The sequence below is a fragment of the Manis pentadactyla genome, chromosome 10 (genome assembly GCF_030020395.1).
Source record: "Manis pentadactyla isolate mManPen7 chromosome 10, mManPen7.hap1, whole genome shotgun sequence".
Lineage (NCBI taxonomy): Eukaryota > Metazoa > Chordata > Mammalia > Pholidota > Manidae > Manis > Manis pentadactyla.
The window spans coordinates 100,441,742-100,469,040 of record NC_080028.1 but is presented as its reverse complement, the minus strand read 5'-3'; the positions used below and the strand labels follow the sequence as shown (position 1 = coordinate 100,469,040).

General features: G+C 40.9%; 1 protein-coding gene across 5 annotated transcripts in view; it reads right to left on the bottom strand.

The window, feature by feature from the left end:
* Nucleotides 1-3,039: 3,039 nt before the first annotated feature.
* Nucleotides 3,040-27,299, bottom strand: part of RBAK (RB associated KRAB zinc finger) — a 39,853-nt gene continuing 15,593 nt past the window's right edge. The window contains exons 1-6 of one of the 5 annotated variants that reach the window (XM_057487396.1): nt 25,862-25,939; nt 25,106-25,164; nt 17,689-17,734; nt 12,563-12,689; nt 12,204-12,299; nt 3,040-8,712 (exon numbers count right to left, since the gene is read on the bottom strand). In XM_057487396.1, coding sequence (XP_057343379.1) covers nt 6,800-8,712; nt 12,204-12,299; nt 12,563-12,596 — 2,043 coding nt within the window. In that variant the 5' untranslated portion in view covers nt 12,597-12,689; nt 17,689-17,734; nt 25,106-25,164; nt 25,862-25,939 and the 3' untranslated portion in view covers nt 3,040-6,799. Of the gene's footprint in view, nt 8,713-12,203; nt 12,300-12,562; nt 12,690-17,688; nt 17,735-25,105; nt 25,165-25,718; nt 26,077-27,299 lie in introns of those variants that run through there. The other 4 variants (XM_057487391.1, XM_057487393.1, XM_057487392.1 and 1 more) reach the window with 4 other exon arrangements.

Here is a 27,299-nt window from a genome sequence, read left to right as displayed (position 1 = left end):
CTGCCCCTCCTCTGTCGAGCTGTACCTCCGTCCGTTCTCTAGGCCCCTCCCTGTGTCCCTCTGACTTCCTCCCGCCCCCCTTTCCCGTCCTCCTTCCCTCCCTAACCCCACAGTAGGCGGCTGCGACCTTGGAGCAGGTTCCGTAGGCTGTCCCTGTTGCTGGCATCCGCTACGGGAGCGGCAGTGGCGGTGGGGACGGGGGCGACAGAGAACAGCAGCAGCACGAGGACCAGCGGCAACATGGCCGGGCGCTCAGGGAGGCTGGAGGGGAGAGCGGCGAGGGGCAGCGGCCCCGGCTCCCAGCATGCCCTTTCTGTCCGCGCCCCGCTCCGGGAGCCAGGCCCACCGCCCCAAGGCCCTACCTCATGCCCAGCTCTCGCTCTTCACCCGCCCCTCTGTCGCGCACAGCCTGCTTCGGGCTCCGACTCCCCAGAGGTGGTTAGGTGCCCACAGCTCTTGACCAGAGGGCCCTGCAGGTAAGGAGGCAGCGCGAGCCCGGGCCACGCCCTAGTACCGCCCCGTCCACCCATCCTTTAACGGACACGCCCCCTTGGCATAACCACGCCCCAAACATTGTTCTACTGCCTTCTGGGTGATGTCCCCGCCCACTGATCACGCCCCCAGGACCGGAGCCACGCCCCAGAGTAGCAAGGCCCTGGAGACCCGCCCAGGAGCGCAGCCCCAGCGCGTCCGCGAGTCCCGAACTCGCAGCTCTGCGCGCCCTCCCCGTCGGCGCCCCGCCCAGGGCTTCCCAGTAGCCCGCCTTCCCGAATTCGTAACTCAGGGGGACCCCCGGCTTCGCTGGGGCGCCCCTCCGGTCCCTGCTCTGGAAAGCCTCTCCAGAGTGTCTGCGGCAATCACCGCGTCGCTTTGTGTTCCTTCCCTCAGGGATCGCGACTCTGTGCCAGACGTCCAGTGTTCCGAAGCCATGATTACACCCATTTTGTCCAATTTTTTAGTTGTTTAGCGTAAACACTAGGAGGGTAAATCTGGTTCCTGTTACTCCATAATGGCTAAAAATGTACGATGAGAAATCATGTTCTGAATGATTGCGTCCTTATAGAAACTTCCGTAATTTCACCTTTAATATTCTTAAATTTTACTGTAATTTCCCAAATCTTTCCTGTTTGGAGCACCGGGTGTTCTTTTGAGAGTCTGACTTTATCCAGTATATGAAATTAAGTCAATTTCCCCACACTCCGCTGGTCCCCTTCATTCAGGCATTTCCCCCACTTTGGAGACTTCTGGTGTTGAAATCTCTCCTGCCCTTTCCCCACGTTATTTGTTCTCTCTGGAAGCTTTTGCAAAAGCTCTGCCACACAGGGTCTCCCAGCTAGTAACCACCCTGGCTCACCTCATCTATTGCATATTTATTGTTTATGCTAAATATTCCACTTCTTTTTAACTGGTTATTTGTACTTCACGTCACCAATACACTCGTTTGCTTGAGAATGTTATTGCATAGGTGGCTCAGTTCATTCTTTTAAAAAAATGGCTTAAGTCCTCAGATGTCTTTTTGCCAGAACTCTCGCCTGAGCTGCAATCTGGGCTGGAGGAGAAGGCAATCACATTTCTGCTTCTCTGTGTGGGTTTACGTTGGACGCATGCCCCAAAACCCATCACAGCAAACCTGGGCTCCCTTACCACCGTCTGTCCGCCGCTCCCAGACAATCCTTACTGTTGCAACACGACTCCCTTTCCCTAGCAATCATCACGAAAACATGTTGAATTTCTTCTGTTGTCACGAAAGCTTACCTTCGGGTGACACGGAGGAAGTACTCCAAGCTGAAGACCCTCACTCCAGTCAGGCACGCCCGGTTTCTTTGGTAGTGCTGAGCTCAGCGCCTGTGCTCCCGCCCACAGAACCATCAGGTCAGTCAGGCAATGATTTGACTCGTCTAATGTGAAGAACACGTTTTCAAAATTTTGCTCAGCAGATGCCATTTATTTGCACCCGGTTCTCATCTCAGATCCCCAGATGCTGCATCTTCCTTCACTGGGAGACTGCAACTGTCTTATCTTCCCCAGGAGGATTTGTGGCATTATTTTCACTCCATATGCTTTGTTCACAAGTCAGTAATTCAAGACAGTTCACCACCAACTACACAGGAACTACAGGAGTTTGATTTCTTTAATGTAAAAGGCAATGTTTGTCATGATTACCACTGTGGAAATTAGGGGGGATTACATTTTTGTTGCATTTCTTTGTGGCCTTGATAGAATTTAACTTGGGGAAAACTGTAATACTGTCTGATATTGTGTCATACATTTCCCCTTTCTTAGTTGCCTGGACAACATATCTGGGCATAATTTGGAAAGGAATAAGGAACAGTGGGTAAATTTCTGCCCTCAGAGATAAGTGGTCTTGTATTAATGTCCTCTGACACATCAAGAGACTGTAGAGAAAAAATCTGAAAAGTTAACTGACCCTGAATTGAGCAGTAGTAAATTCGGGGCTGGAGGGGCAACTTCCGAAAGGAGCAGGCCTTGACAGTGTGGGAGGAGTAGCTGTGGCCTTCCTTGGCCACAGGCCTAGTAGGTTAAACCCAGTGGACTGAGAACAAACAGGCAGCCAATGTGGTTGAGGAATCACACCTCGCAAGCCCCACCCAACTCCTTGGTTATTTCTCCCTCAGCAAGCAAGGCATTGTTAATCTGTTTACACTTCAAGCTCAATCTAGCATGAGAAAGGTGAAATGAAACCTAGTACATAGTTTGCTCTATCAAGGTCCCAATTTGTCTTTGCTGTGCCACAAGCTCAGCCAGCCCTCCCCGCTCCCCAGGCCACACAGTGCTTTTAATTTTTATGGTACAAAGTCTTAGTTAACTGTTTCCTTTACTCACATCTGGACTATTAACAGCTGGGCATCTTAAATTTGCTGAAAGGACTAACTGAAAACTTTTAAAATATCATTTTCCATCAAACCAAACTCACCGTTGTATTTCATTATCTCAAAGAAAGGTCACTTCTGTGACAGGGTAATGGCGAAGATGCATCCTGAATTCAGAAATGTGAAAAACAATGTCTGAGAAAATATGAAATATTTACATGTTAGTTCTTTATTGAAGAGGCAGTTCAGACCCGTTTATATTTGCAAAAGGGTAGGCTGGCAAAATATGTAATGGCCCTGCCACATTTTCAAATATCTTACTTAAAATATACATTATGTAAGCTTTAAGGTCATTTCACAGTGTAGGAAATCTTAGTAGTTGCCATTAAAACTGCTCTAAGGAGAATTTCCTGCACAAAATCACGCAGGATTTTAAAAATAATATACATGCAGAAAAACACACATTATCATTAAGTTTTTCAGAACATTCAAGCTATTCAGCACCCAGATTTAGAAATAATATTACCAGCACCAGATAAAATACCCCTTTTCAGCTGTAGCTATCCTGATTTCTGACTGCATAGACAAGTTTTGGCCGTTTTTGTACTTTATATAGATGGAATCATACATTGGTGACTGGACTTCCTCACTCAGCAGTTTGTGAAGTTGAGCTGTCACTGAATGTACTTAGAGTTCATTCTCATTGCAGTATTCTGTAATGAAAACATACTCCTTAGGCTCATTCTGCTGCATATATGCCTTCGGATAATTGTTTGTCATTTCATGCCACCAACATTCTAGTACATGTCCTTTGGTAGACATACACACGCATGGTGGAAATGTGCATTTGTGCTAAGTCTGGGTTAAAAGGATAAACACATGTTCAACTTGAACCCCCAGCTTTCTAAAATGTCTATTAATTGGCAGTACCACCAGTCGGGCAGGAGACTTTCTGTTGCTTATCATCCTTGCCAAAACTTGATTTTTTTGCTGCTTTTCATTTTAACCATATCAGTGGGTGGGCAGTAATACCACATGGTATTTTAAATTTGCATCTTCCTTACTACTAGTAAATTAACATACCTTTTCCCATGGTTATTGGCCATCTGGATATTCTTTTTTGGTGAAGTTGATGTCTAGGTCTTTTGCCCATTTTCAATTTTTTTCTTGATTTGTAGGTGTTTCTTTTATATTTTAGATCTGGGGTCGGCAACTACAGCCTTGCAGGCCAAATAGAGACTGCCATTTGTGTTTCTGAATAAAGTCTTACTGGTACATAGCCATGTTCATTTGTTTCTATACTGTATATGGCTTTCACACTACAAGAGCAAAAGCTGAATCGCAGTGACAGAGAATATCTAGCTACAAAGCCCAAAATACTACCTGGCTCCTGAACAAAAATGTTACCAACCCCTCTTCAACTCAAGTCTGCTGTCATATGTGTGAACTGCAAGTATATTTTCCCCTCTGTGGTTTGCCTATTTGCTTCTTGTGTCTTTTTGATAAACAGAAGTTTTAAAACATAATATACCCAAATTAACACATTCTACTTTATGGTTTAGTGCTTTTGTGTCTAAAGAAAATTTACTCTGTTACAATCTCCAAAGATCTCTTCTTAAAACTTTATTATTTTACACTTTGTATTTAGATCTGCAATCTATCTCAATTGATTTTTTTATTTTCTATTAAATTTTTAAATTTAGTTGACAAAGCATTTATTAGAAGGAACAACCTTTCTCCAATTACACTGCATTACCATCTTCATAGAAAATAAGGTGACTGTATCATGTTTGGGCATTTCTGGAATCTTTGTTCCACTGGTCAATTTATTTCTGTGCCAACACCACACTATAATAATACAGCTTTGTAACAGGGCTGGGTATCTGGCAATGTAAATTCTCTCATTCTGTCTATTCTAGAAGATAGCTGTGACTATTATTGGTCTTATGAATTTTCAAATTAGCTCAATTTCAATTAAATAACTTAATTAACTTTCAACTAACAACTTTTAAGATTAAATTGAATACATGAATAAATTTGGGAGAAATGGGTTATCTTTTTACGATTGTCCTGGAATCCATGAACTAGATATGTCCCTCTCAACTTGGTAATTATTTTTCTTCTGGAAACAGTTCTTGAAAACATTGTTAGATAATTTTACCCCTAGGTACCTGAGGATTTTTGGATGCTATTGTGTTATTTAAAATTGTTCATTTTCTACGTTTGTTCATTGCTGGTATATATTTAAAAAAATTTTTGCATAATAATGGTTTCAGAGACCTTGCTAAACTTACTCATTGATTCTAATCTGTACATTCCTCAGAATTTTCTATGTAGAAAATCATGTCATCTACAAATGAAAGTTTTAATTCTCTTTAAACTTTATGACTTTTGATTCTTTCTCTTCCCTTTTCTGGCGAAGTCCTACACAATACTGAATAAAATTATTGGTAGTAGATATCCTTGTCTATTTCTTTTATCTTGGGGGAAAACTTGCAATATTTCACCATTAGGTATGCTGTGGGTTGTAGTTTAAGATACTCTTTATCCCACTAAATAAGTTCCTTTTGATCCATTGTGAAAAATGTAAGTGGGTGCATATTTTACATTAATTTCTTGCATACTAGATTTCTTTTCTTCATGTGATGTATTACATGGCTTTTTAAAACACTCACATTCCTTGTACTAAGACCCATTTCATCACTGCTTTATCACTTTTCCAGAATGCATCCCTTCTGTTTGCCCAGGACTGGGTCATGTGACCACTACAAATGAGTTATGGGCAATTAGAATGGAATTATCATGATTGGCAAAATCAGGATTTATTCTCTGTGTAATGTGAAGAAATGGTAGATACACAAACTCTTCCAGGAAGGAATAAGGGAGAAAGGACATTGAGTTAACCAAAAATGTCTGCTAAAAACTTCTATTTGCTCCAAAATACCAGGAATAAGGGGCAGTGCACAAAATAACAGCACTGTATTCATATCAAACAAACGTACAGGTAAAATTTCTGAAGTACATATTGGCACACTGCACTCTCAAACTTATGTATCAAAAAACCAGCATGGTATGTGAGCTGGGCAAAGTTTATAGAGTACGAACAGTACAGTTGTCCTCTTTCACTGAAACAAACTTAACTCTAAATTATGCATGGTTTACGAAAATAGCATGTTAAAAAAATTTTTTTTGCTCAAATGTAATTTAAAGCTACAAAAATTGCTGGCTCCTCTGTTGATGAGATATTCAATAAGAACCCATTTGTAAATGACTCTAAATAGAAAATTATGCATTTAACTATTTTGAACCTATCAAACATCTCACCAACAATACATCCTGCTAGTAAATCTTCCCATCTTAATACTCACATAACACTGCCTTTTCACAAATCATTCAAATCCAAACTTGCATAGAGTTGCATAGAATTAGATTGCATTTTAAAAACATGATAGACACTGCCATATACATACATATTTAATGCTACTGTCCTCATTATCAACTCCTGATGATTTGAAAACTTCATTTTATACAACGAAAGCTTATTCGGGGCTCAATAGTTTCTGGTATCTTTCCTATAAACATTTGAGTTTGCTTCAGAAATATGGCTTTTAGTTTAACAATTTGCAAGACAATATATTTTTCCACATTCATCACTTTTACAGATTTCACCTTGGTATGGTTCCCTGATAAGCAAATACAATTTGAATCCAAAATAAATATTAAATATTTATAAAGTTTCATTCCTGTATAAATTATCTAGTATCCAAGGAGTTGTAGGGTTTTGATGAAGGCTTTGCTTCTAGTTGCATTCTTAGGGATTCTTCTAGTGAAAACTCAGGTTAAAATCAATCTAATGCCTTAATGTTTTTCCCATTCAAAAACATAAATTCTCAAACAATGGTATTTGATTCCCTATTGGACTTCCATACTCACTATATTCAGAGGACTTTCTAAAATGAGGCTTCATTTCACAGGAGATTTTCCACATCAAGTACATTCATATTCCCTCTCCTATGAATTCTCTGATGGCTATTGAAGGCTGATCTGTGGTGGAATTTTTTACCACATTCCTTACATTCATAGGGCTTCTCTCCTGAATGAGTTCTATAGTGTACAGTGAGGTATGACTTCTGAGAAAAGACTTTTCCACATTCATTACATTCATAGGGCTTCTCTCCTGAATGGCTTCTATAATGTACAGTGAGATTTGACATCCGAGAGAAGACTTTTCCACATTTACTACATTTATAGGGCTTCTCTCCTGAATGGATTCGATGGTGTATAGTTAGATAAGACTTCTGAGAGAAGAACTTTCCGCATTCATAACACTCATAGGGTTTCTCTCCTGTGTGTACTCTTTGATGTCTAAAGAGGGATGAATTATGGGAGAAGGTTTTCCCACATTCATTACATCCATACGGTTTTTCCTCTGAATGGCTTCTATAATGTATAGTGTAGTAGGATAACTCAGAGAACAATTTCCCACATATATTACACTCATAGGATTTTTCCCCTTTTGGAAGTGACTGGTGTCCACTGAAGACTGAAGTTTCAAGGAAACTTTTCCCACATTCACTACATTTGTAGGGTTTCTCCCCTAAAGGAGTTGTAGGATGGTCAGTGAGATATGAGAACTGAGAGAACTTTCCACATTCACTGCACTCATGGGGTTTCTCATCTGTGTGTACCTTCCGATGTCTAATGAAGGCTGAATTTAAATTGAAGGTTTTGCCACATTCACTACATTCATAGGGTTTCTCTTCTAAGTGGCTTCTATAATGTATAGTGAGGTATGATACCCGAGAAAAGAATTTTCCACATTCACTACATTGATAGGGTTTCTCTCCTGTGTGTGTTCTCTGATGCGTAATGAGGGTAGATTTTCGGTAGTAAGATTTCCCACATTCATTACATTTATAAAGTTTCTCTCCCGTGTGTGTTCTCTGATGGTCACTGAGAGCTGACTTTCGGGAGAAGGATTTCCCACATTCATTACAGGGATAGGGCCTTTCTCCCGAATGATTTCTCTGGTGTAGGGTGAGATGGGTCTTTTGGCAGAAGGTTTTCCCACACTCATTACATTCATAGGGTTTCTCTCCTGAATGAGTTCTCAGATGTTGAGTAAGATGTAACTTCTGACAGAAGGTTTTCCCACACTCGTTACATTTATAGGGTTTCTCCTCTAAGTGTGATCTCCGATGTACAGTCAGGGTTCCCTTTTGGCTGAAGGATTTCCCACATACATTACATTCGTAAGGTTTCTCTCCTGTGTGAGCCCTCTGATGTATAATGAATTTTGACTTCTTGCAGAAGGATTTCCCACATTCTCTACATTCAAAGGGCTTCAATTCTACCTGTGACCTCTGGTATACATTAAAATTTGACATCTGGATGAAGTCTGACCCAGACTCATTCCACTCATAGGGCTTTCCCCCCATGTAAGCTCTCTTATGAGTAACGAAAACAGCTTCATTGTCCAAGGCTTCAATGCATTCATTATATTCAAAGGGTTTCTCCAAAATATTAATTTTCTGAAGAAGACTTTCTTCATTTTGAGAATAGCCTTCTCCACCTTGATTAAATCCATAGGATTTCTTTCCAAAGTATGTTCTCCCACATTCAGCACATTCATTAGGTTTCTTTCTTGCATAGCTTCCATCACTAATAATTAATTCTGAAGTAGATTCTAAATTCTTTCCACATGAGACACAATTATGAGATTTTATCCTTGAAAGAGCAAGGTTTGGTTCCATAGAAGCTTTATCAAATGTATTCTCTCTCTCTCCAATCAGGGTTCTACTGTTGATATAAAGAACTTCCCTTGAATGTTCATCTTCATTTTCTTGGATTCCCTCTATCAGGTCATTAACTTTCCAGACTTCTAAAAAGGAATAAATTAAACAAATCTTGTGAATATGAACACACCAGATATAGAATGGAACTCGTATTCAAGGCCCTATTGTGGCTTTAGGTCCAATCTCCACAAATAAAAATAATTATAAGTGTATAGTCCTCTTTTCCCTTTGATTTTTCATATAGGACAGAAAGACACAGGGGTGGGGTGGGAGAGGCATGGGGAAGGGATGAGGGTGGGATAGGACTCAGCACTAGTGGAAAAAGGGAGCATAAATTCACATTGAATTGGTTTATTTACAAACATGTTCAAAACTTTGGTATAAAAGGTGAAATAAACTGAAGAAATGATCAGAGGGCAAAATCACTGAAAGAGTGCACCAGATCCAGGGAGACTCAGAGCACACTCAGCTCAGACAGGGAGAACAGGAAAAATTACTGGATGATATTCAAGTATGGATTATGTTTGGTAGAAACAGAATAATCTATATTAAACTGACAATATCACTGCATGCCAGGAATACCACAGTAAATCCTGACTAGCCTAGACATGTGCAAAATCCTTATTTTTCTGTTCTGCACCTAAATCCAAATATGCATTCTGAAAGCTCCCATTTCCTCATGTTTAGAGAGAGTTCCAATACAGGGCTCCAACTCCCAACCCCTTATTCAACTTCACATAGAAGGAGTTCCAGGTACATAGATGTCCAAAAGAAACCTAAGATAGGCTAGATGACAAGAGATTCTTCCAACATGATCAACTCTCTGAAGGGCTTCAATGATCTTATTTGACACTAACTGAACTACTGTTGCACCACAGAGCACAGTGGCTAAGAGTGCTGAAATGAACCAACCTCAATTCTAACACTTTCACATACTTTAGTTAGTGCATGGAAACTGCTTAGAACAGTATATGACACAAAACAAATGCTTAAGTTAAGCTATTAATTTTCTTTCAATTTGCTGGCTTCCTAAAGTTCTAAATACCTAAAACTAGTCATGTCCGTGACATAACACTGTGACTTAATTTGGAATATGTACAAGAGTTCTCATACTCCCAGGTTTTATTTAGTTTAAACCCTTAAACACCAGGTTGTCTAATGCTGCCCCTACGATTTTATTTTATGTATCTTATAAAGTTTTTGATTCTCTGAACTATTGTTAGCTGCTCTCATCCACATTCAGGGAAATACTGACAGTCCCATGCTCAGAAATCTAAATCCCTGAGCCCCAAAGCTCCAAATACTGATACTTAAAAATTGGAGAAGTTATCATTCACCAAGAAGATTTTTCATTACCTGGGTTCACAGTCTATATTCAAATGAGCATTGCACTAATCTTTCAAAAACACCTTCTGTGCTAGGAGACTGAGCTTTGCCTCATTTATTCCCAGTGACAATTCTGTGTCCAGGTTTCTGTTTATACAATTTCACTTCCAGTGTTGGCTATACTCAAAACTTACCTATATTTCAGGGGAAGCTTTAGAGTATTTATCATATCTCTTATCCACTTTTTGAAGCTATTCTTCTCATTTTTAAAATAGCTTTAACACAAAGTTGAGTAATGTGTATTTGAATATAAATATTTCATGTGAAAGCTCAATTGTAAACTACTTTATGCAGCCATGTTCTCCCTAATTAAAACCTATGATTGTTGAAAATACGGGTACATTTCCTATTTTCCTTGAATCTCCCTGTGATTAGATATTAAAGTAGTTCAAAGTCTGATCAAATGCGGGTGCTTTCAGGTTGTCTGAACCCATGTTGTCAGAATCTATAGTTCAGAATAAATTGTATTTCAATGAACAATAAAGAACTTTCATTTACCCAGGTCCTCAGTCAATGAAAAATCTAGTGAATGCCTTCTCTATGCTACATATCAAAACAAATAAAAAGATCCTTCCTTTTTGGAGGATTATAATTCAGGTAGAGAAAGAAGTTCAAGCAACAAATACATGTCCTATTTCAGAATATATAATTCTATCTTAAGTCTGTTGTCATGATCACCAAGTGGAAAGGACACTAAGAGAAGACAAAGCCTGGTGTGGTGAATGGGTAATGATGGAATCCTCAAACAGGTGTTGAGTTTTTAAGCTCAAATTTAAGAATAAAGTTTTAGAGTTTCCGTTGCAAACAATGTGAATATAGTTAACACCACTTAAGAGTAACTTAACAGTTAAAATGGTAAATGTTATGTGTTTTTATGAAGTAACTTAATTAAGGAAGGAAAGATGGAAGAGAGGAAGGAAGAGATGGAGGGAATATGTACACTTTAAGCAAGAAGAAAGGGATGATAATTTGAATGGAAGACACCTAGAAATCTACACCACGTAGAATTTAACAAGAGTTTGGGGAAACAGGAGACATTAATTTTACATGCAACACTGCACCATAAATTTGTGGGACCAGTGGGGAGACTTTAAATTCTATTTAAGAAAAAACAGAATAGTTACTGGCTCATTATATCAAATGGATGTTTCAGATGAACAAATTTTACAACTTCCAAATAGAATTCAGTGTAATCCAGGTATTAGAAAGCATTGTTTACATGATATGAGAAGAAACTAAGACTATGCAGAAAAATTTTAAGCACTTCACAAAAGACAAAAAGCAGAGACCAGAAACAGAGGACTAGTACAAGGTGATAAATGATAGGGGTGAGGAAGGTGCAGAGAACTGGTGATTTGGGGAAGTTCACAGTTTACCATTAGATATTCTGAGGAAGAAGGGAGTGGATTGTCTCATGGGCACTCTCACCTGTCAGGTAAAACACTCAGCTAGACTACAGGTTAAAGGCATCAGACATCAATGGGGATGAGCCCCACAAATACAAACAAAAAAGTCCTAATAGTTGAAAATACATGAACCCTTTCTAAGGGACACAAAGGAAACCAAAGAAGTGGTAAATACATCCTAGGAGGCACTTCTGAACATCTACTGTGGACACAGGAATGGCCAGACAGCAGACATGAGCCAGCACTTGGGGAAAAGAGGAAGGTACAGCCCCATGTGCATTGCCAAATCAAGCCAGGAGAGATTTAGGAAGAGTGATTAACAAGTCCAAATGAAGTGCAAAGGCACCCCATGGCGAGGCAGTAACCATCCCAACAAGCTTAGGGACAGGACCTGAGTGCGCTGAGTGGGCAGTGAAACAGGAGCAGAAAACTGGCCAGGGCATTCCACAGCAAGGAAGGAAAGAAAAGGGAAGATAGAAAGAATAAGCATAGACATTTCAATTTAATTTTTCTGCCAGACTTTTTAAATTCTGTGATAGGGAAGCAGCTAAGTTACTGAGGGGAACAGCACTCAAAGGGAGCCTCAGGCCTGGTAAGCGTGGAGAAGCCCTACAAAATGCAAATCAAGGGTAAAATTAAAAAAGGAGCCTGCGTGTACATGCTGGAAAAGTGCTATCTGGGTCCTAGGAGGAGTGATCTCTGGCACGTAAGGCTGAGAGATACCTTCAGTCACTCCCAAAGGTCTTGGGGGTCAATTTTAAAAACAGAATGTTCTACTAACTTACCTGGATGATTCTGACATGGGAATTCACCTTCTGCTAACCATGGCTCCTCTCCCTGCTCCAACTTGAGAATTACTTTTGGTTTGGTGCTATCATACCCTGTGAACAAGGAATGGAGACGGATGTGGACCAGGGAGGCTTCAGGGTAGAAGATGCTGCCCCAGAGGCTATTTAACAAAGGGCCCAGTTTTGTACCATATCAAAATGAGAACCTTTCGATGGGGAAGTACAAATACAAATACTCTCCCGGGTGCTCAAAAGGCATTAAGTGATTTTATCTCTTATTTCTTCAGACTCAAAAATAAAATCATTAAGTTAGAAGCCCCCACACAGCAGCAGCTCAGAAAGCAAGCGCTCCTCACCCACAGACACAAGGAGGCTGTAGTTTTCCAGCATCACGTCCCTGTAGGTGGCCTTCTCACCAGGCCCCAGCTGCTGCCACTCCTCCTGGGTGAAGTCCACGGCCACATCCTTGAATGACACTGGCCCCTGCAGTGGCACCAGATCAGATATGGGTGACATGGAGGAGACGTATGGGGATGAGAATTCACCAGGCCCACAGATAGTTAACTATGAACATTGTACTTTACATTATAGATTGTGGAGGGAAAACAAACCATACTGGAAACAGATTTCCTTTGGGTTCTTTAATATATCTGAACAAACAAAATCCCACAAAACAAAAAAACTGAGTTTCCATTTTTCAACTGAAGTGAATTACAGGGGATATAAGTAAACAGCATTCCTGCTCTCAGAAGCTGACAGCCTGCTGAAGGAGATATCACATGAGTATACATATGCTTTTCATTCCTTGTTCTTGTTGAGTCGCCTTGGCTGGCTGGGCCTCCTTCCCCACCTCCTTGGGGTGCACACCAGGACTCGGTTCCTGGTCCCTACCGGCTCCCTGCTTGAGTGCTCACCCCAGCTAGGCAATTCTGCCCTGTGATTTTTACTCTCCTGGCTGGCTACCTGCAGGTATCTATCTGCATGACCAAGGGTTCTACTTCCTTCAGAATTTATCCTAAATATCTTATCTCAAAGACTTCGTTCTTGCAGCAATAAATATCTGTTGCTTGGATTCATCCAAGGTATGAGTGATGTATACAGGCAGAGAGTGACTTAACAAAAGAGAAGCAAATTAATTTCATGTTGCCAGACTGGGCTTTGCAGATTCCACCCTGTATTCCACTGGACAAGGGAGAAGGAAACATCAAGATGATGGCAAAACCTGAGGTGGCAGCTGTAGCACTGAAGAGCCTGGAAGGAAAGAAGAGGACAGAGACAAGGCACTTTCTAAGGACAGCTTTTTGACAGTGAGTTGTTTCTAATTCACGATAATAAGGTGAACATCCCTGCCTCAAAAGCAAAACAAAAACCAAAAAAAGACCAATTAAAAAAAAAAGACCAATTCAAAAATATATAAAAATAGAGAACTGGAACACAGAGGTTACCAAGAGCAGTAATTTGAAGAAATTCTTGACATATGGAGTAGAATAGAAGATGAGCAGTCAGAGCTGCAGAACAAAGCTTTTCACAGGGGCGGATGCTGGCCCACAGCAAAAGTGAACCCCAGACTCCCCAACAGACCCCTTGAAAGTCTACAGGCCCATCAAGAGGACCGAGGGTCCCTGTGAACAGTAGTGATTGGCTGACAAAGAAACTGACCACAGGACAACCTGAGCAGCTGAGTGGTTCTGTTTTCAGCACACAGAGCAGCCAGATGAATGTCTCATCTGATAAGAATTCTCTGCCTAGGCACACAGAGTACAGCATGCTTCAGACTTCTGTAATTAGGGTGACCGCATATTCATTGTCCAAACAGAAAACTTCTTTATGGGACAAATGCTAAACCAGATGGGATGCCAGGAATATAGGGGTTATCCAAGATAATGTCAGACAAACCACAACATACGTTCTACTTCATCCATGTTGGACACGGATATTTTTCCTAAAGGTACCTTTTAGAAACCACTTTCTATGTAAAGCAACTGAGTGACTTATCTGCCAACTCACTGCCAGCTCAAAAGAGTGGTGCCTACAAATCCTGTGCATCAGGGGCATTAGCAAGAAGAAAAAGGCAGCCCAAAGAATGGGAAAACTATTTGCAAATCTTATCTCTGATAAGAAATTAATATCCAGAATATACACAGAAATCCTAAAACTCAACAAAAAACCAGATATGACTCAAAAATGGGCAAAGGACTTGAATACACTCCAAAGAACACATATGGTCAACATGCATGTGAAAAGATGTTCAACATCACTAACATTAGGGAAATGCAAATCAAAAGCACAATGAATTACCAAATCCCACCCATTAGGATGGCCACTAAAAAATAAAACAAACAAAAAAACAAGTGTTGGAGAAATTAGAACCCATGTGGCACTGTTGGTATGAATGTAAAATGCACAGCCAATGTAGAAAACATAGAGGAGAGAGGTGAGCATATTAACAGTAGCTAACAATTTTTCTCACAAAAATTGGAATTAAAAAAGTGAAAAATTATCAGTTAATTGAGGAAAACAGCACAAATAAAATGAGCATCTAAATGAACAAGTCAGCAATGATAACATTGCTGTTTTCCCAAGAATCAAAAATAAAATTACCATACAATCCAGTAATTCCACTTTTGGTTATATATACTCAAAAGAATGGAAAGCAAGGTTTTTAAAAAGACATTTATACACCTAACCTATGTTCATAGCAGCATTATTTGTAACAGCTAACATACAGAAGTAACCCAAGTGTCCATCTAGGGATGAACAGATAAGCAAAGTGTGGTATATACATGAGTGAAACGTCACTCAGTCTTAAATACAAAGGAGATTTTTGACACCTGCTACGAAATGTACGAACCTTCAGGACATTATGCCAAGTGAAATGAGCCTGTCACAAGACAAATACTGTATGATTCCACTTAGATGAGGTACTTACAGTCATCAAAATTATACAGTAAGTAGAATGGTGGGTGTGAGGGGCTAGACAGGGAGGGTGGGAAATGGGGAGTTAGTATTTAGGAGAGACAGAGTTTCAATCTGGCAAGATGAGACATGTTCAGGACATGGAACATGACGGCTGCACAATAATATGAGTGTACTTAATACCACTGAACTGTATACTTCAAAGTTGTTAAAACAGTGAATTTTGTGATTTATTTTACTACAATAAAAATACTGGAAGAGAAAAGTGAAGTGATGGCTGTTTAAATATACATCCCCCCTATTCACTTCTAGAGCTCTGCAACCACCCTTCCATAAAGGAGAGAGGTTAGCATATTCACATTAGCTAACAATTTTTCTCACAAAAATTGGAATTAAAAAAGTAAAAAATTATCAGTTGAGGAAAACAGCACAAATAAAATTAGCATCTAAGTGAACAAGTCAGCAATGATAATATCAAATCCATGAAAGAAACATCTTACATATATCTACTGACTTACATTTTTAATAAATGAGAAGGGATATTGGCTCTATAAAAGGAGGACATTCGGCTAGGAAACAGAAACCAGAGAACATGTAGAAATTAAAGACTGGATTGTTGAATTAAAAAAAAATCCTTAAGAAGCTTGAGTACCAAATGGACAAAGAATATGTAACTTAGGAAATTGCTTGGATAAATAGAAATTACGACGACGAAAGAAAATGTGAGACGTGAAAGCCAGATCAACACACCCAACATTTTCACAGGGAGAGAATGAGGAAGAGGAACAACAGGAAATGGTCCAAGGCAGACCAGAATGATACCTGAGCTTAGGAGTCACGTGAGCCTTCACGTCACCGGGCCATCGAAATTGCAAACAAGAATATTGGGGGGCAAACAGAGATGCAGAAATTTCCTGATAAAATACTCAAAATTGAAACATTAATAAAAATTCCTAAAAAGGAAAAAAAAAACACACTAGTTTGTGATGTTCCCCTCCTCATCAGAGAAGAAATGGAGAAATGGCCACAACTTTTGAAAGAGAAAGATCTGGAACCTAGAACTGTACCCCACACCAAATTACCGTGGAAGCCTAAGGACACTGTAAAGGTATTTTCAGGAAAGCAAGATAATTTGTTACCACTGAAGAAAAGACTTTCCTGAAAACATTCAGTGATATAATCCACGGAGACCCAAGATCCAACAGAGAGGAACACGGGGATACAGGAACTTCACTGAAAGACCAGCAAAAACAGGGCTTTCAAAGCTGTTGTTAAGGAGCAGTTCTGAGACAGGGACCATGGGTGTAGTCAGAGTAGGGTGAGGGCCTCCGGAAAAAGCAAGGCAGGGTAATTACAGTCAGAGCAGTGTAACAACATGCAAGGAAACCCCCTACCAAAACTCTGTGTTAAACATTAAGCTCTAGAGTCATTTTTCAGTGAGAGCAGTTAATATTCCCCAGATAAAGGAAAGTAGCCCAGGTTTTTTATTATGCTAATCATTTATAATCATGTGTAAGATTCACTTTAACATGCTAAAAGGCCCACGCTTTTGTGCTGTTTTTCCTCCTTCAAATCTGATGAGGTTATTCGCAATCTGGGCAATTAAAAATGGCAAGCAAGCCCAGCCATAAACAACATAGTAAAAGGCAGGAAGGATTCCACCTTAAAGATAAGATTGCACTTTAATGCCCAGGAAGATAAGTAGATTCTTAACATACTCTTTAGCAAACAGTCAATAGCTCAGCCCACCTTGGGGGGGCTGGGCAGGCAGTCTTGTATGATATGTGGCCAGACCAAGATGCCAGTATCTCAGAAAAATCAGAGCAGCAAATTTCTTGTGTTAATTTTAAATATTCAGGGACCAGTTAACAAGCCTACACCCCTAAGCCCCTTATCACAGTTCCAAAAATCCTCAACTGCCTATAAAGCCCCTAGACAACACACAACTACAGGCTCTCTTGTCCCCTCCCGGTGCAAGCTAGGAGATCTTTCCTCTTACTTTATCTCTAAGTAAGAGACTCTCACTTGCTCTCCTACTTTGACTGTTTGCCAAGTTTATTCTTTGACTCCACGAACAAGAAGCCCAGCATCGGTTCTGGGAACCACAAACGTTTAACTCCTATTTAGACGGGAAGCGCTCAGTATTCACATTCCATCACCCCATTATTATGAAGGGCTTACACACACCGCTGCAGGCAATGATGTAGGTCACAGCAGCAGAGCAGACAGACTGAGAAACCTGAGTAGGACAGCCGAGGTGATCAGGGCAAGTGAGGCGAGCCTTTAAAATCACCTAGTGACAGCCCTCTGTGTTAAGTTAGTCCAAAGGACAAACAGTGGGAGGGTTTAGAAGACTGACCAATCAACTCATAAAAGAAATAAAATATCAACATTCCTTGCATCAACACAAATGCTCAAAATGAAATACTAGCACACAAAATTCAACACTAGGCTGAACAGGTACTATATACTAATGGAATGGGACTTATTCCAAGAATACAGACTTCTTGATAACCCATTAACATAATGTGTGATTATAATACAGCTAAGAAGAAAAATCTTATACCTCCAAAGATGCTGAAAGAGCTTCTGACAATATTCAAAATGCACACCTGATTGGAAAAAAGTCAGAAAACAGGAATTTATGGATACTTAAGTAACATGAATATATATACATGTATATATACAAACACTTATACCTGATTACGCATAGTGTGATGTACACACACGTATGTGACACATATATGCATATATCTCAATCACACACACACACACACACACATACATATATATATATAACATATTTACTTTTTCAGTTTACACAGACACATGAACACATACATATATTTATGCTTCGGTCCTCTCAGGTCTAAAGTCAGGGTTTTACTTAATGGAGAAACACTAGAGAAATTCACACTAAGATCAGGAACAAGGTAAAATGCTCATTACCTTCAATTAGAGAGAACAATTAGAGGCATAATAATCAAAGAAGAAGTAAAACTATTTCTGTTCACAGATGATATACTCTGCCTACAAAACTCATAATCAATGATGAAATGAACTCAGTAAGTCTGTTAGGTTAACAGGATATGAAATCAACACACACACAAAGCAACAACCCTCATTACATAAAAAGGAAGATGTACTTCAAGTGTACACAGTTTACAAGTGTACACAGTTTACAGTATCAACAGAAAAGGTAAAACTTTTCAGAAGTATACAAACTCTATACTAGAAAAACTTTAATACACTACTGAGAGACAGAGAACTAGACGTGAACAAACGGAGTGACGCTCCTCATTCTTGGATAGGCCCACTTAGTAATATAAAAACGTCAGTTACCCTAAAGTAGTTTATACATATGTGATCCCAAGAAAAATATTGAGAAGCTTTTTCCTGGAACTAGACAAGTTGCACTAAAGTCTATGTGAGGGAGAAAAAAATCAAGAACTAGGAAAATTTCGAAAAAAAGAAGCTGTGAAGGGGACCTAACACTATCAAATTTAAAACAGCCTCTGTGATTAAAGTCATTTGGTATTGGCACATGAATTGACATGGTTCAGGGGAATAAAGTACGAAGTCTAGAAGCAGACCTTTAGAGTTAACATGATATATTATGATGTAAGACTATATTATGATTACAAAACCATAATAATCAGTGGAACAGATTTTTAATAAACGGTGTTAGAGTGACTGATGGTCATTTGGATGTGGCTAAAACTGCCTTCATATCTTACACCATAAAGAATAAACTCTACTCAACAAAATGGGTACAGAGGGCAAGTACCTCAACACAATAAAGGCCATATATGACAAACCCACAGCCAGCATCATACTGAACAGTGAGAAGCTGAAAGATTGGGAACAAGAGAAGGATGCCCACTCTTCCAACTTTTACTCAACATAGTTCTAGAGGTCCTTGCCACGGCAATCAGGCAACAGAAAGAAATAAAAGGCATCCAGATTGGTAAGGAAGAAGTTAAACTGTCACTGTTTGCAGAAGACATGATACTGTACATAAAAAACCCTGAAGAATCCACTCCAATATTACTAGACCTAAATCTGAATTCAGCAAAGTTACAGGATACAAAATTAATACACAGAAATCTGTTGCATTCCTATACGCTAATGATGAAATAGCAGAAAGAGAAATCAGGAAAACAATTTCACTCACAATTCCATCAAAAAGAATAAAATACATAGGAATAAACTTAACCAAGGAGTGAAAGACCTATACCCTGAAAATGACAAGACACTCATGAGAAAAAGTGAAGAGCACACAACAAAATTGAAATTCATCCCGTGGTCTTGGGTAGGAAGAATTAATATTGTCAAAATGGCCGTCCTGCCTAAGGCAATCTAGAGACTCAATGCAATCCCTATCAAAATACCAACAGCATTCTTCAACAAACTGGAACAAATAGTTCTAAAATTCACATGGAACCACAAAAGACCCCAAACAGCCAAAGAAATACTGAGAAGGAAGAATAAAGCAGGGAGCATTATGCTCCCCAACTGCAAGCTCTACTACAAAGCCACAGTAATCAAGACAATTTGGTACTGGCACAAGAACAGACCCATAGATCAATGGAACAGAATAAAGAGCCCAGATATAAACCCAGGCATATATGGCCAACTGATATATGATAAAGGAGCCATGGACATACAATGCGGAAATGAGAGCCTCTTCAACAAACAGTGATGGCAAAACTGGAAAGCTACATATAAGAGAATGAAAGTGGATTACTGTCTAACTGCACACACAAAATTCAACTCAAAATGGATCAAAGACCTGAATGTAAGTTGTGAAACCATAAAACTCTTAGAAGAAAATATAGGCAAAACTCAGTGGAATATAAACATGAGTAACTTTTTCATGAACATATCTCCTCGGGCAAGGGAAACAAGAGCAAAAATGAACAAGTGGGACTATACCAAACTGAAAAGCTCCTGTACAGCAAAAGACACCATCAGTAGAACAAAAAGGCATCCCACAGTATGGGAGAATATATTCATAAATGACATATCGGATAAGGGGTTGATATCCAAATCATATAAAGAGCTCATGCACTTCAACAAACAAAAAGCAAATGAACCAATTAAAAAATGGGCAGAGGAGTTGAAAACACATGTCTCCAAAGAAGAAATTCAGATGGCCAAGAGGCACATGAAAAGATGCTCCACATCGCTAATCATCAGAGAAATGCAAATTAAAACCACAATGAGATATCACCTCACACCAGTTAGGATGGCCAACATTCAAAAGACAAACAACAACAAATGTTGGCGAGGTTGTGGAGAAAGGGGAACCCTCCTACACTGCTGGTGGGAATGTAAACTAGTTCAACCATTGTGGAAAGCATTATGGAGGTTTCTCAAAAAACTCAAAATAGAAATACCATTTGAACCAGGAATTCCACTCCTAGGAATTTACCCTAAGGATGCAGCAGCCCAGTTTGTAAAAGACATATGTACCCCTATGTTTATCACAGCACTACTTACAATAGCCAAGAAATGGAAGCAACCTAAGTGTCCATCAGTAGATGAATGGATAAAGAAGATGTGGTACATATACATAATGGAATATTATTCAGCCATAAGAAGAAAACAAATCCTACCATTTGCAACAACACGGATGGAGCTAGAGGGTATTATGCTCAGTGAAATAAGCCAGGCAGAGAAAGACAAGTATCAAATGATTTCACTTATCTGTGGAGTATAAGAACAAAGAAAAAACTGAAGGAACAAAACAGCAGCAGACTCACAGAACCCAAGAATGGACTAACAGTTACCAAGGGGAAAGGGACTAGGGAGGGTGGATGGGAAGGGAGGGATAAGGGGGAAAATGAGGTTTTACAATTAGCACACATATTGTAGCGGTGGGGTCACAGGAAGGCAGTATAGCACAGAGAAGACAAGTAATGATTCTATAGCATCTTACCATGCTGATGGACAGTGACTGTAATGGGGTATGTGGGGAGGGGACTTGATAATGGGGGGAGTCTAGTAACCATAATGTTGTTCAAGTAATTGTACATTAATGATATCAAGAAAAAAAAAAGGCATCCTAGAGTACGGAAGAACATATTCAAAAATGACATACCCGAAAAGGGGTTAACATCCAAAATTATAAAGAGCTCATGTGCATCCACAACCAAAAAGCAAATAACCCGATTAAAATATGGGCAGAGGATCTGTACAGAAACTTCTCTAAAGAAGAAATTCAGATGGCCAACAAGCACATGAAAAGACGCTCCACATTGCTAATCATCAGAGAAATGAAAATTAAAACCACAATGAGATATCACTTCACCCCAGTTGGGATGGCCAACATCCAAAAGATAAACAACAAATCCTGTGAGGATGTGGAGAAAGGGGAACCCTCCTACACTGCTGGTGGGAATGTAAATCTGTTCAACCATTGTGGAAAGCAGTACGGAGGTTCCTCAAAAAACTAAAAATAGAAATACCACTTGACCCAAGAATTCCACTCCTAGGAATTTACCTTAAGAAAACAAGATAAGAGATTCAAAAAGATATATGCACCCCTATGTTTATCGCAGCAGTATTTACAGTAGCCAAGAAATGGAAGCAACTTAAGTGTCCATCAGTAGATGAATGGACAAAGAAAATGTGGTATATATACATAATGGAATATTATTCAACTATAAGAAGAAAACAAATCCTATCATTTGCAACAACACGGATGGAACTAGAGGGTATTATGCTCAGTGAAATAAGCCAGGCGGAGAAAGACAAGTATCAAATGATTTCACTCATCTGTGGAGTATAAGAACAAAGAAAAAACTGAAGGAACAAAACAGCAGCAGACTCACAGAACCCAAGAATGGACTAACAGTTACCAAAGGGAAAGGGACTGGGGAGGATGGGTGGGAAGGGAGGGATAAGGGGAAAACGGGGCATTACGATTAGCACACATAATGTGTTGGGGGGTCACAGGGAAGGCAGTATATACAGAGAATACAAGTAATGATTCTATAGCATCTTACTACGCTGATGGACAGTGACTGTAATGGGGTATGTGGTGGGGACTTGATAATAGGGGTGTCTAGCAACCATAATGTTGTTCAAGTAATTGTACATTAACAATATCAAAATAAAAAAAAAAGAACAAAGCAAAAATTGAAGGAACAAAAAAGCAGCAGACTCATAGAACCGAAGAATGGATAAACTGTTACCAAAGGGAAAGGGACTAGGAAGGGTAGGTGGAAAGGGAGGTAATGGGGATTAAGGGGCATTATGATTAACACACCTACTATAGGGGGTGCACGGGGAAGGAAGTATAGCACTAAGAAGACAAGTAGGGATGCTATAGTATCTTGCTATGCTGATGGAAAGTGACTGCAATGGGGTATGTGGTGGGGACTTGATAACAGGGGGCATGTAGTAACCATAATGTTGCTCATGTGAAAGCTGAGCGTAAGATTGTATATCAATGACACCTTCATAAAAACAAAAGAATTAACTCCTATTGGATCAGTGATCTTTATGTAAAAAATTCAACACGATAAAAAAAATATTGGTGAATTTTACTAGAACCTTGATTGTAGGCTTTCTAACAGTGAGTCAAAACATAGGTACTAGGACTTCTGCTTTCAGTCAAGATGAACAGACTGCACTTACCCTCCTACCTGGAACCCCAGAAAAAAACACAAGAGAACATATGCACAGCAAGGGTCTCCAAGACACTGATCATCTGGCTGTGAAGAATAGTAACCCGTGAGACAGGAAATAAACAGGGTGAGCCCTACAGTCCCTGCCCTGAGAGTTTCCAGCCACGCAGCAGCGCAGGAGCACCCAGACATAGGTGGGGAGAAAGGGTCGAGAAACTGGGGGGAAAATGTAGGGAAGTACAACCCATCAGGAAAATAATCAACTGAAATGGGCCCAGAACTACCAGATGTTACAATGAGCAGAGAACATTAAAACAGCTTAAAATCATATTCTTTATGTTAAAAAAAAATGAGTAGAGATAGGGAAGATATAAAATGAAACTCAAACAGAACTTTATAGAAAAAGCACATCATCTAGAGATGGAAATTACACTGAGTTAATATAACAGCACTGCCAAAAAAAGGATTAGTGAATGTGAAAACAGAGCAGTGGAAGCAGTAAGAAATAAAACACGCAGAGAAAAAAAATTAAAGGAAAAGGAAGGGGATTAGTGAGCTATGGGACAAGGTCAAGCTGTGGAATATACAGGTAATGAGAATCCCTGAAGGGAGGCTGGGGGAAGCAAAGGGAACATTTGAAGACATACAGTCAAAATTTCCCCAAAGTTGATGGAAACCGTAAACACACAGATCCAACAAGTTGCATGACCCCCAAGCACAGACACACGAGGGAAACGCAGCCAAGACGAATCAAGCACATCACCTACGACCGGTGATAGTGAGAACATTTTAAAGTAGTGAGAAGAAGAAGAACACAAAATATGTGGCATACAGAGGAAAAGATGAAGACGACCTCGAATTTCTCTTGGAAATAATGTAAGCGAGGAACATACTTAAAGTACAGGAGGAAAAAACAGCAAAGATCCTTTCAAAAGGGAAGGCAAAATACAGACATCTTCAGACCTATGAGAGCTGAAAGATTCTTCATTAATTACAAGAAAAGTCAACGAAAAGTCCTTCATGTAAAAGGAACAGGAGATTAGATAAATATCCTAATCTATACCTAGGAATGAAAGTTAAATAGGAACTATGTATTTTCTTTTATTAGGTAAGTCCTTTAAAAGGTTAACTGAGTGTTTAATTATAAGTAACAATGTATTGTGGGATTGATACTACTGTAAAAGTAAAATGCAACAACACTGCAAAGACCACCAGGGGAGAACTGGAAGTAACTGTGAACTTCTTGTAGTCTAGTGAAATGATAGATCACTTGAAGAAAAACTATGATAAATTAAAGGTGTATAGTATAAATATAAACCTTAAAGCACCCATTAAAATAACGGTGTTATAGCCAACAACTCAACAAAGGTTACAAAATCGAACCACAGAAATGTAATGAACTGAAAGGAAGGAAGACAAAGAAGAAAAAGGAAACAAAGAAGATGGGACAGACAGCAAAGACCACAGACCATAAGCCACCCAATTACACCAATAATTGTGTCAGATGGAAGTGGTCTCAACACCCCAATTAACAGGCACAAATGGTCTGACTGGATAAAAAGGCCAGACCCACTCATACTTTGTCTACAAGAAAATCACTTTAACTAGAAAGATGCAAACTTAAAAGTAAAAGAATGAGTAAGATACAGCATGCCGAAATAACTCTGGGGTGGCTCCATAAACGTCAGAGAAACTCCATGTCAGAATAACTAACAGGGACAAAAACAGGCGTTTTCACAATGACAAAGTGGTTAATTAATCAAGAGGATACAACAATCTTCAGTGTTTACATACCTAACGATAAACATGCATCAAAAACCGGCAGAACTGCAAGGCGAAATACACAAACCACAACTTGGATCACAGTGTTTTGGTGTCTGGAAAAATTACATGCACCAAGTTTTCCTTAGGCAGCAGGCCCTTGGCTTAGATAGGCACCAAGAATAAGCCACACATTGGAATGAATTCAGGGTTGTCGTTAGGAAAGCTTAATTATGTCAGTTTTAACAAAGATGTTTATACAAGTCGTAGGAAATCTTTAAAACCCAAAAGTAACAAAAGTGTCAGCTACTCACACAGTCAATCCGAGTCATGCAATGTATCACCTTTCTCTGTGACTGTCAGACCCACCAGTCACCTTTGCAAGTCTACTTCAATATACCTCAACTATTCTACTACCTACACAAATGACCTCCACAGACTCTTGGTGCTGACCTGAGACTCTCATAACTCGTTTTTACATGATAATGCATTTTCTCTATTTCTACACTCCCATTTTCAAGTATGGATCTTATACACCTCCTAAAATGCATTACCAAATTGCAGGAGCACACACATAGGAGAACTCACCTGGGAGTCGTTCATTTTCTGATGCTCTTGGACAAGTGTAGAGGCTGCTAACGGTGGACCTAGAGGAGGAGAAGCAAGTGAGTCATGAGTAATGCGGCCTGCCTAGGCAGGAAACGCCTGCTAAGAACCATCAAAAAAGCTCTCTAAAATCGGACACCCTGAGAATACTCATAAGGGGCTAAAAGGCGGATCCAGGAAAAGCACGTCATCCAAGAATAGCAGAAGGCAATTCGACGGGTGACTCCGACGATAAATATACCCATCGATTCCTTTTTCAAACAGCCTGGCCCCATTAAATAAAGGCTGCAACAATAAATTAATCCCCACTATACTGCTTATATATTTTCTTACTGTTCCCTTAAACTGTTTAGAATCAAAGAATCCTCAGGAACGGAGAAAATGAGCTGTCAAAAATGGGATAAATGTGCATCGAGGCACGGTTTTGTTTCTCATTTTTCTGATTAAAATTGGTTACCACTGCACATAAAACCTATTATTAAGAAAACCAATATATTGGACAGACCAATATACCTGTTAGGGAGTTGGAGCCCTGTTACCAACCCCACCACAGACCCAGGACCTTGGACAAGTCCCCTCCCTTCTCAGGTCCAACCTCTCCCTCCGTCAACCAGGCGGCAGGAGAGAACCCTGCACACCTGTCCCGCATGGACTACACTGTGTGCTCCACAGGGCGGAACCGAGGGGATCAGCTTCACTCAGGCCAGACAACAAAGGTGCTGAAGGACTCCTGGTGACCTGTTCAGAGTCTGGAGAGGGCGAGGGGAGGCGGCGGTGTCCGGCGAGAAGGCAGGACTAGGGACCACGTCAGCGGCCGAGGCTGGGGGCCCGCCTGCTGCTCAGCAACCTGCAACTCCCAAGTTCGGGGAGCACCGGCCCCGAGCACGGCCGCAGAGTCTCGCGCTGCTCTCGCGTCCCGTTCGGGGCACGCTCTCCAGAGCCCAGCTTCCCCGCCGGGACTCGCCGATTTGCTCGCAGCGCTCGGGCTCTGGGCCCTTTGCTCCTGCGGGCGCGCCCCTCCGGCCACCTCCGCTGCACCGCGCACGGTCGCGGGCCGAGGGGCGGGCTCGGCCCCCCGGGACAAGCGCCTCCCGGCCCGCAGCGGCCTCCGGGCCCTTCCCGATAGCGCCTCGGCCGGGCGTCCGCCCGCCGGCCACTCGGCCAGCCCGTGTGAACCCTTGCCCGCACAGCCACGCGCCCGCTGGGTGCCAGCCCAGTCGGACGGCCACCAGCTCCTGAGGACCGGGATCCTCGCCCGCCGGAGGCCAAAGCCTGGGAAACCGGGCCAGCGGTGACCTGCACACGGACAGGAAGCGAGGTCGACGCGGCGGCACTGCGCCGGCGCGAACGCTCCCCCACGGCCAGCGACACTCGCGCTGAAGACGCCGGAAGTCCGCCTGCCGGGCCGCACGCCCGCTAGCTCCACAAATGCCAGGACTCTCTTTCCCATAAGTCCACGCGCCGTCAGTTTAGGGAAATTCTTTCAAGTCTAAATCTCACCTGGCGGGTTTGAGGCGCTGTGCGGAGAGCTAGGGCGGCGGGATGGGGGCTCCGCGACCAGCTTACGTTCAGGAGCAGGGAAAGGAGCCGCCTCAGAAGGGCCTGTGTGATTGCGTCCCGGATCCCTGGTCCTTTGCCCTGAGGTCTTTCGGGTTCAACTGAGATTCCCCCCAATCAAAAGAGGAAGGAAAGGGTGTGCCGTGTTCACTTCGCTGAGATAATAGAAGGTTCACTAAAAGTACTAGTAATAATAGGATGCGATTAATGTCCAGCCGTGACTTAAAACCGTATTACCAACGGGCACATGGTTCCTCCAAGGAAGGGGACGTAGATGGAAATTGTAGCATTTCTACACAACTAATGCATAAAAACTAGAAAAATCAGAGCACACACAGAAATCGGAAGAAAAGAGATACCCGGATCTTGCTTCTTAAACAGGATTATGTTTATGTTATGTAAAAATGTCACTTTTCAAATGTGGGATCCTAAGGACAATGATTTAGCACTGCTTTTCGGTGAAATAATATATCCTTGTTCTTCGTCGATTGTTTCTTAAAAGCGGGGAGCAGGGGCGGGTATTGAAATCTCCCTCCAACAGGGAACATCCTCTCCACATATGTGGGAATTAGGAAGGCAAGAGCCTCGTGATTTTATGTAGCTCCTCTTCTTTTTATGT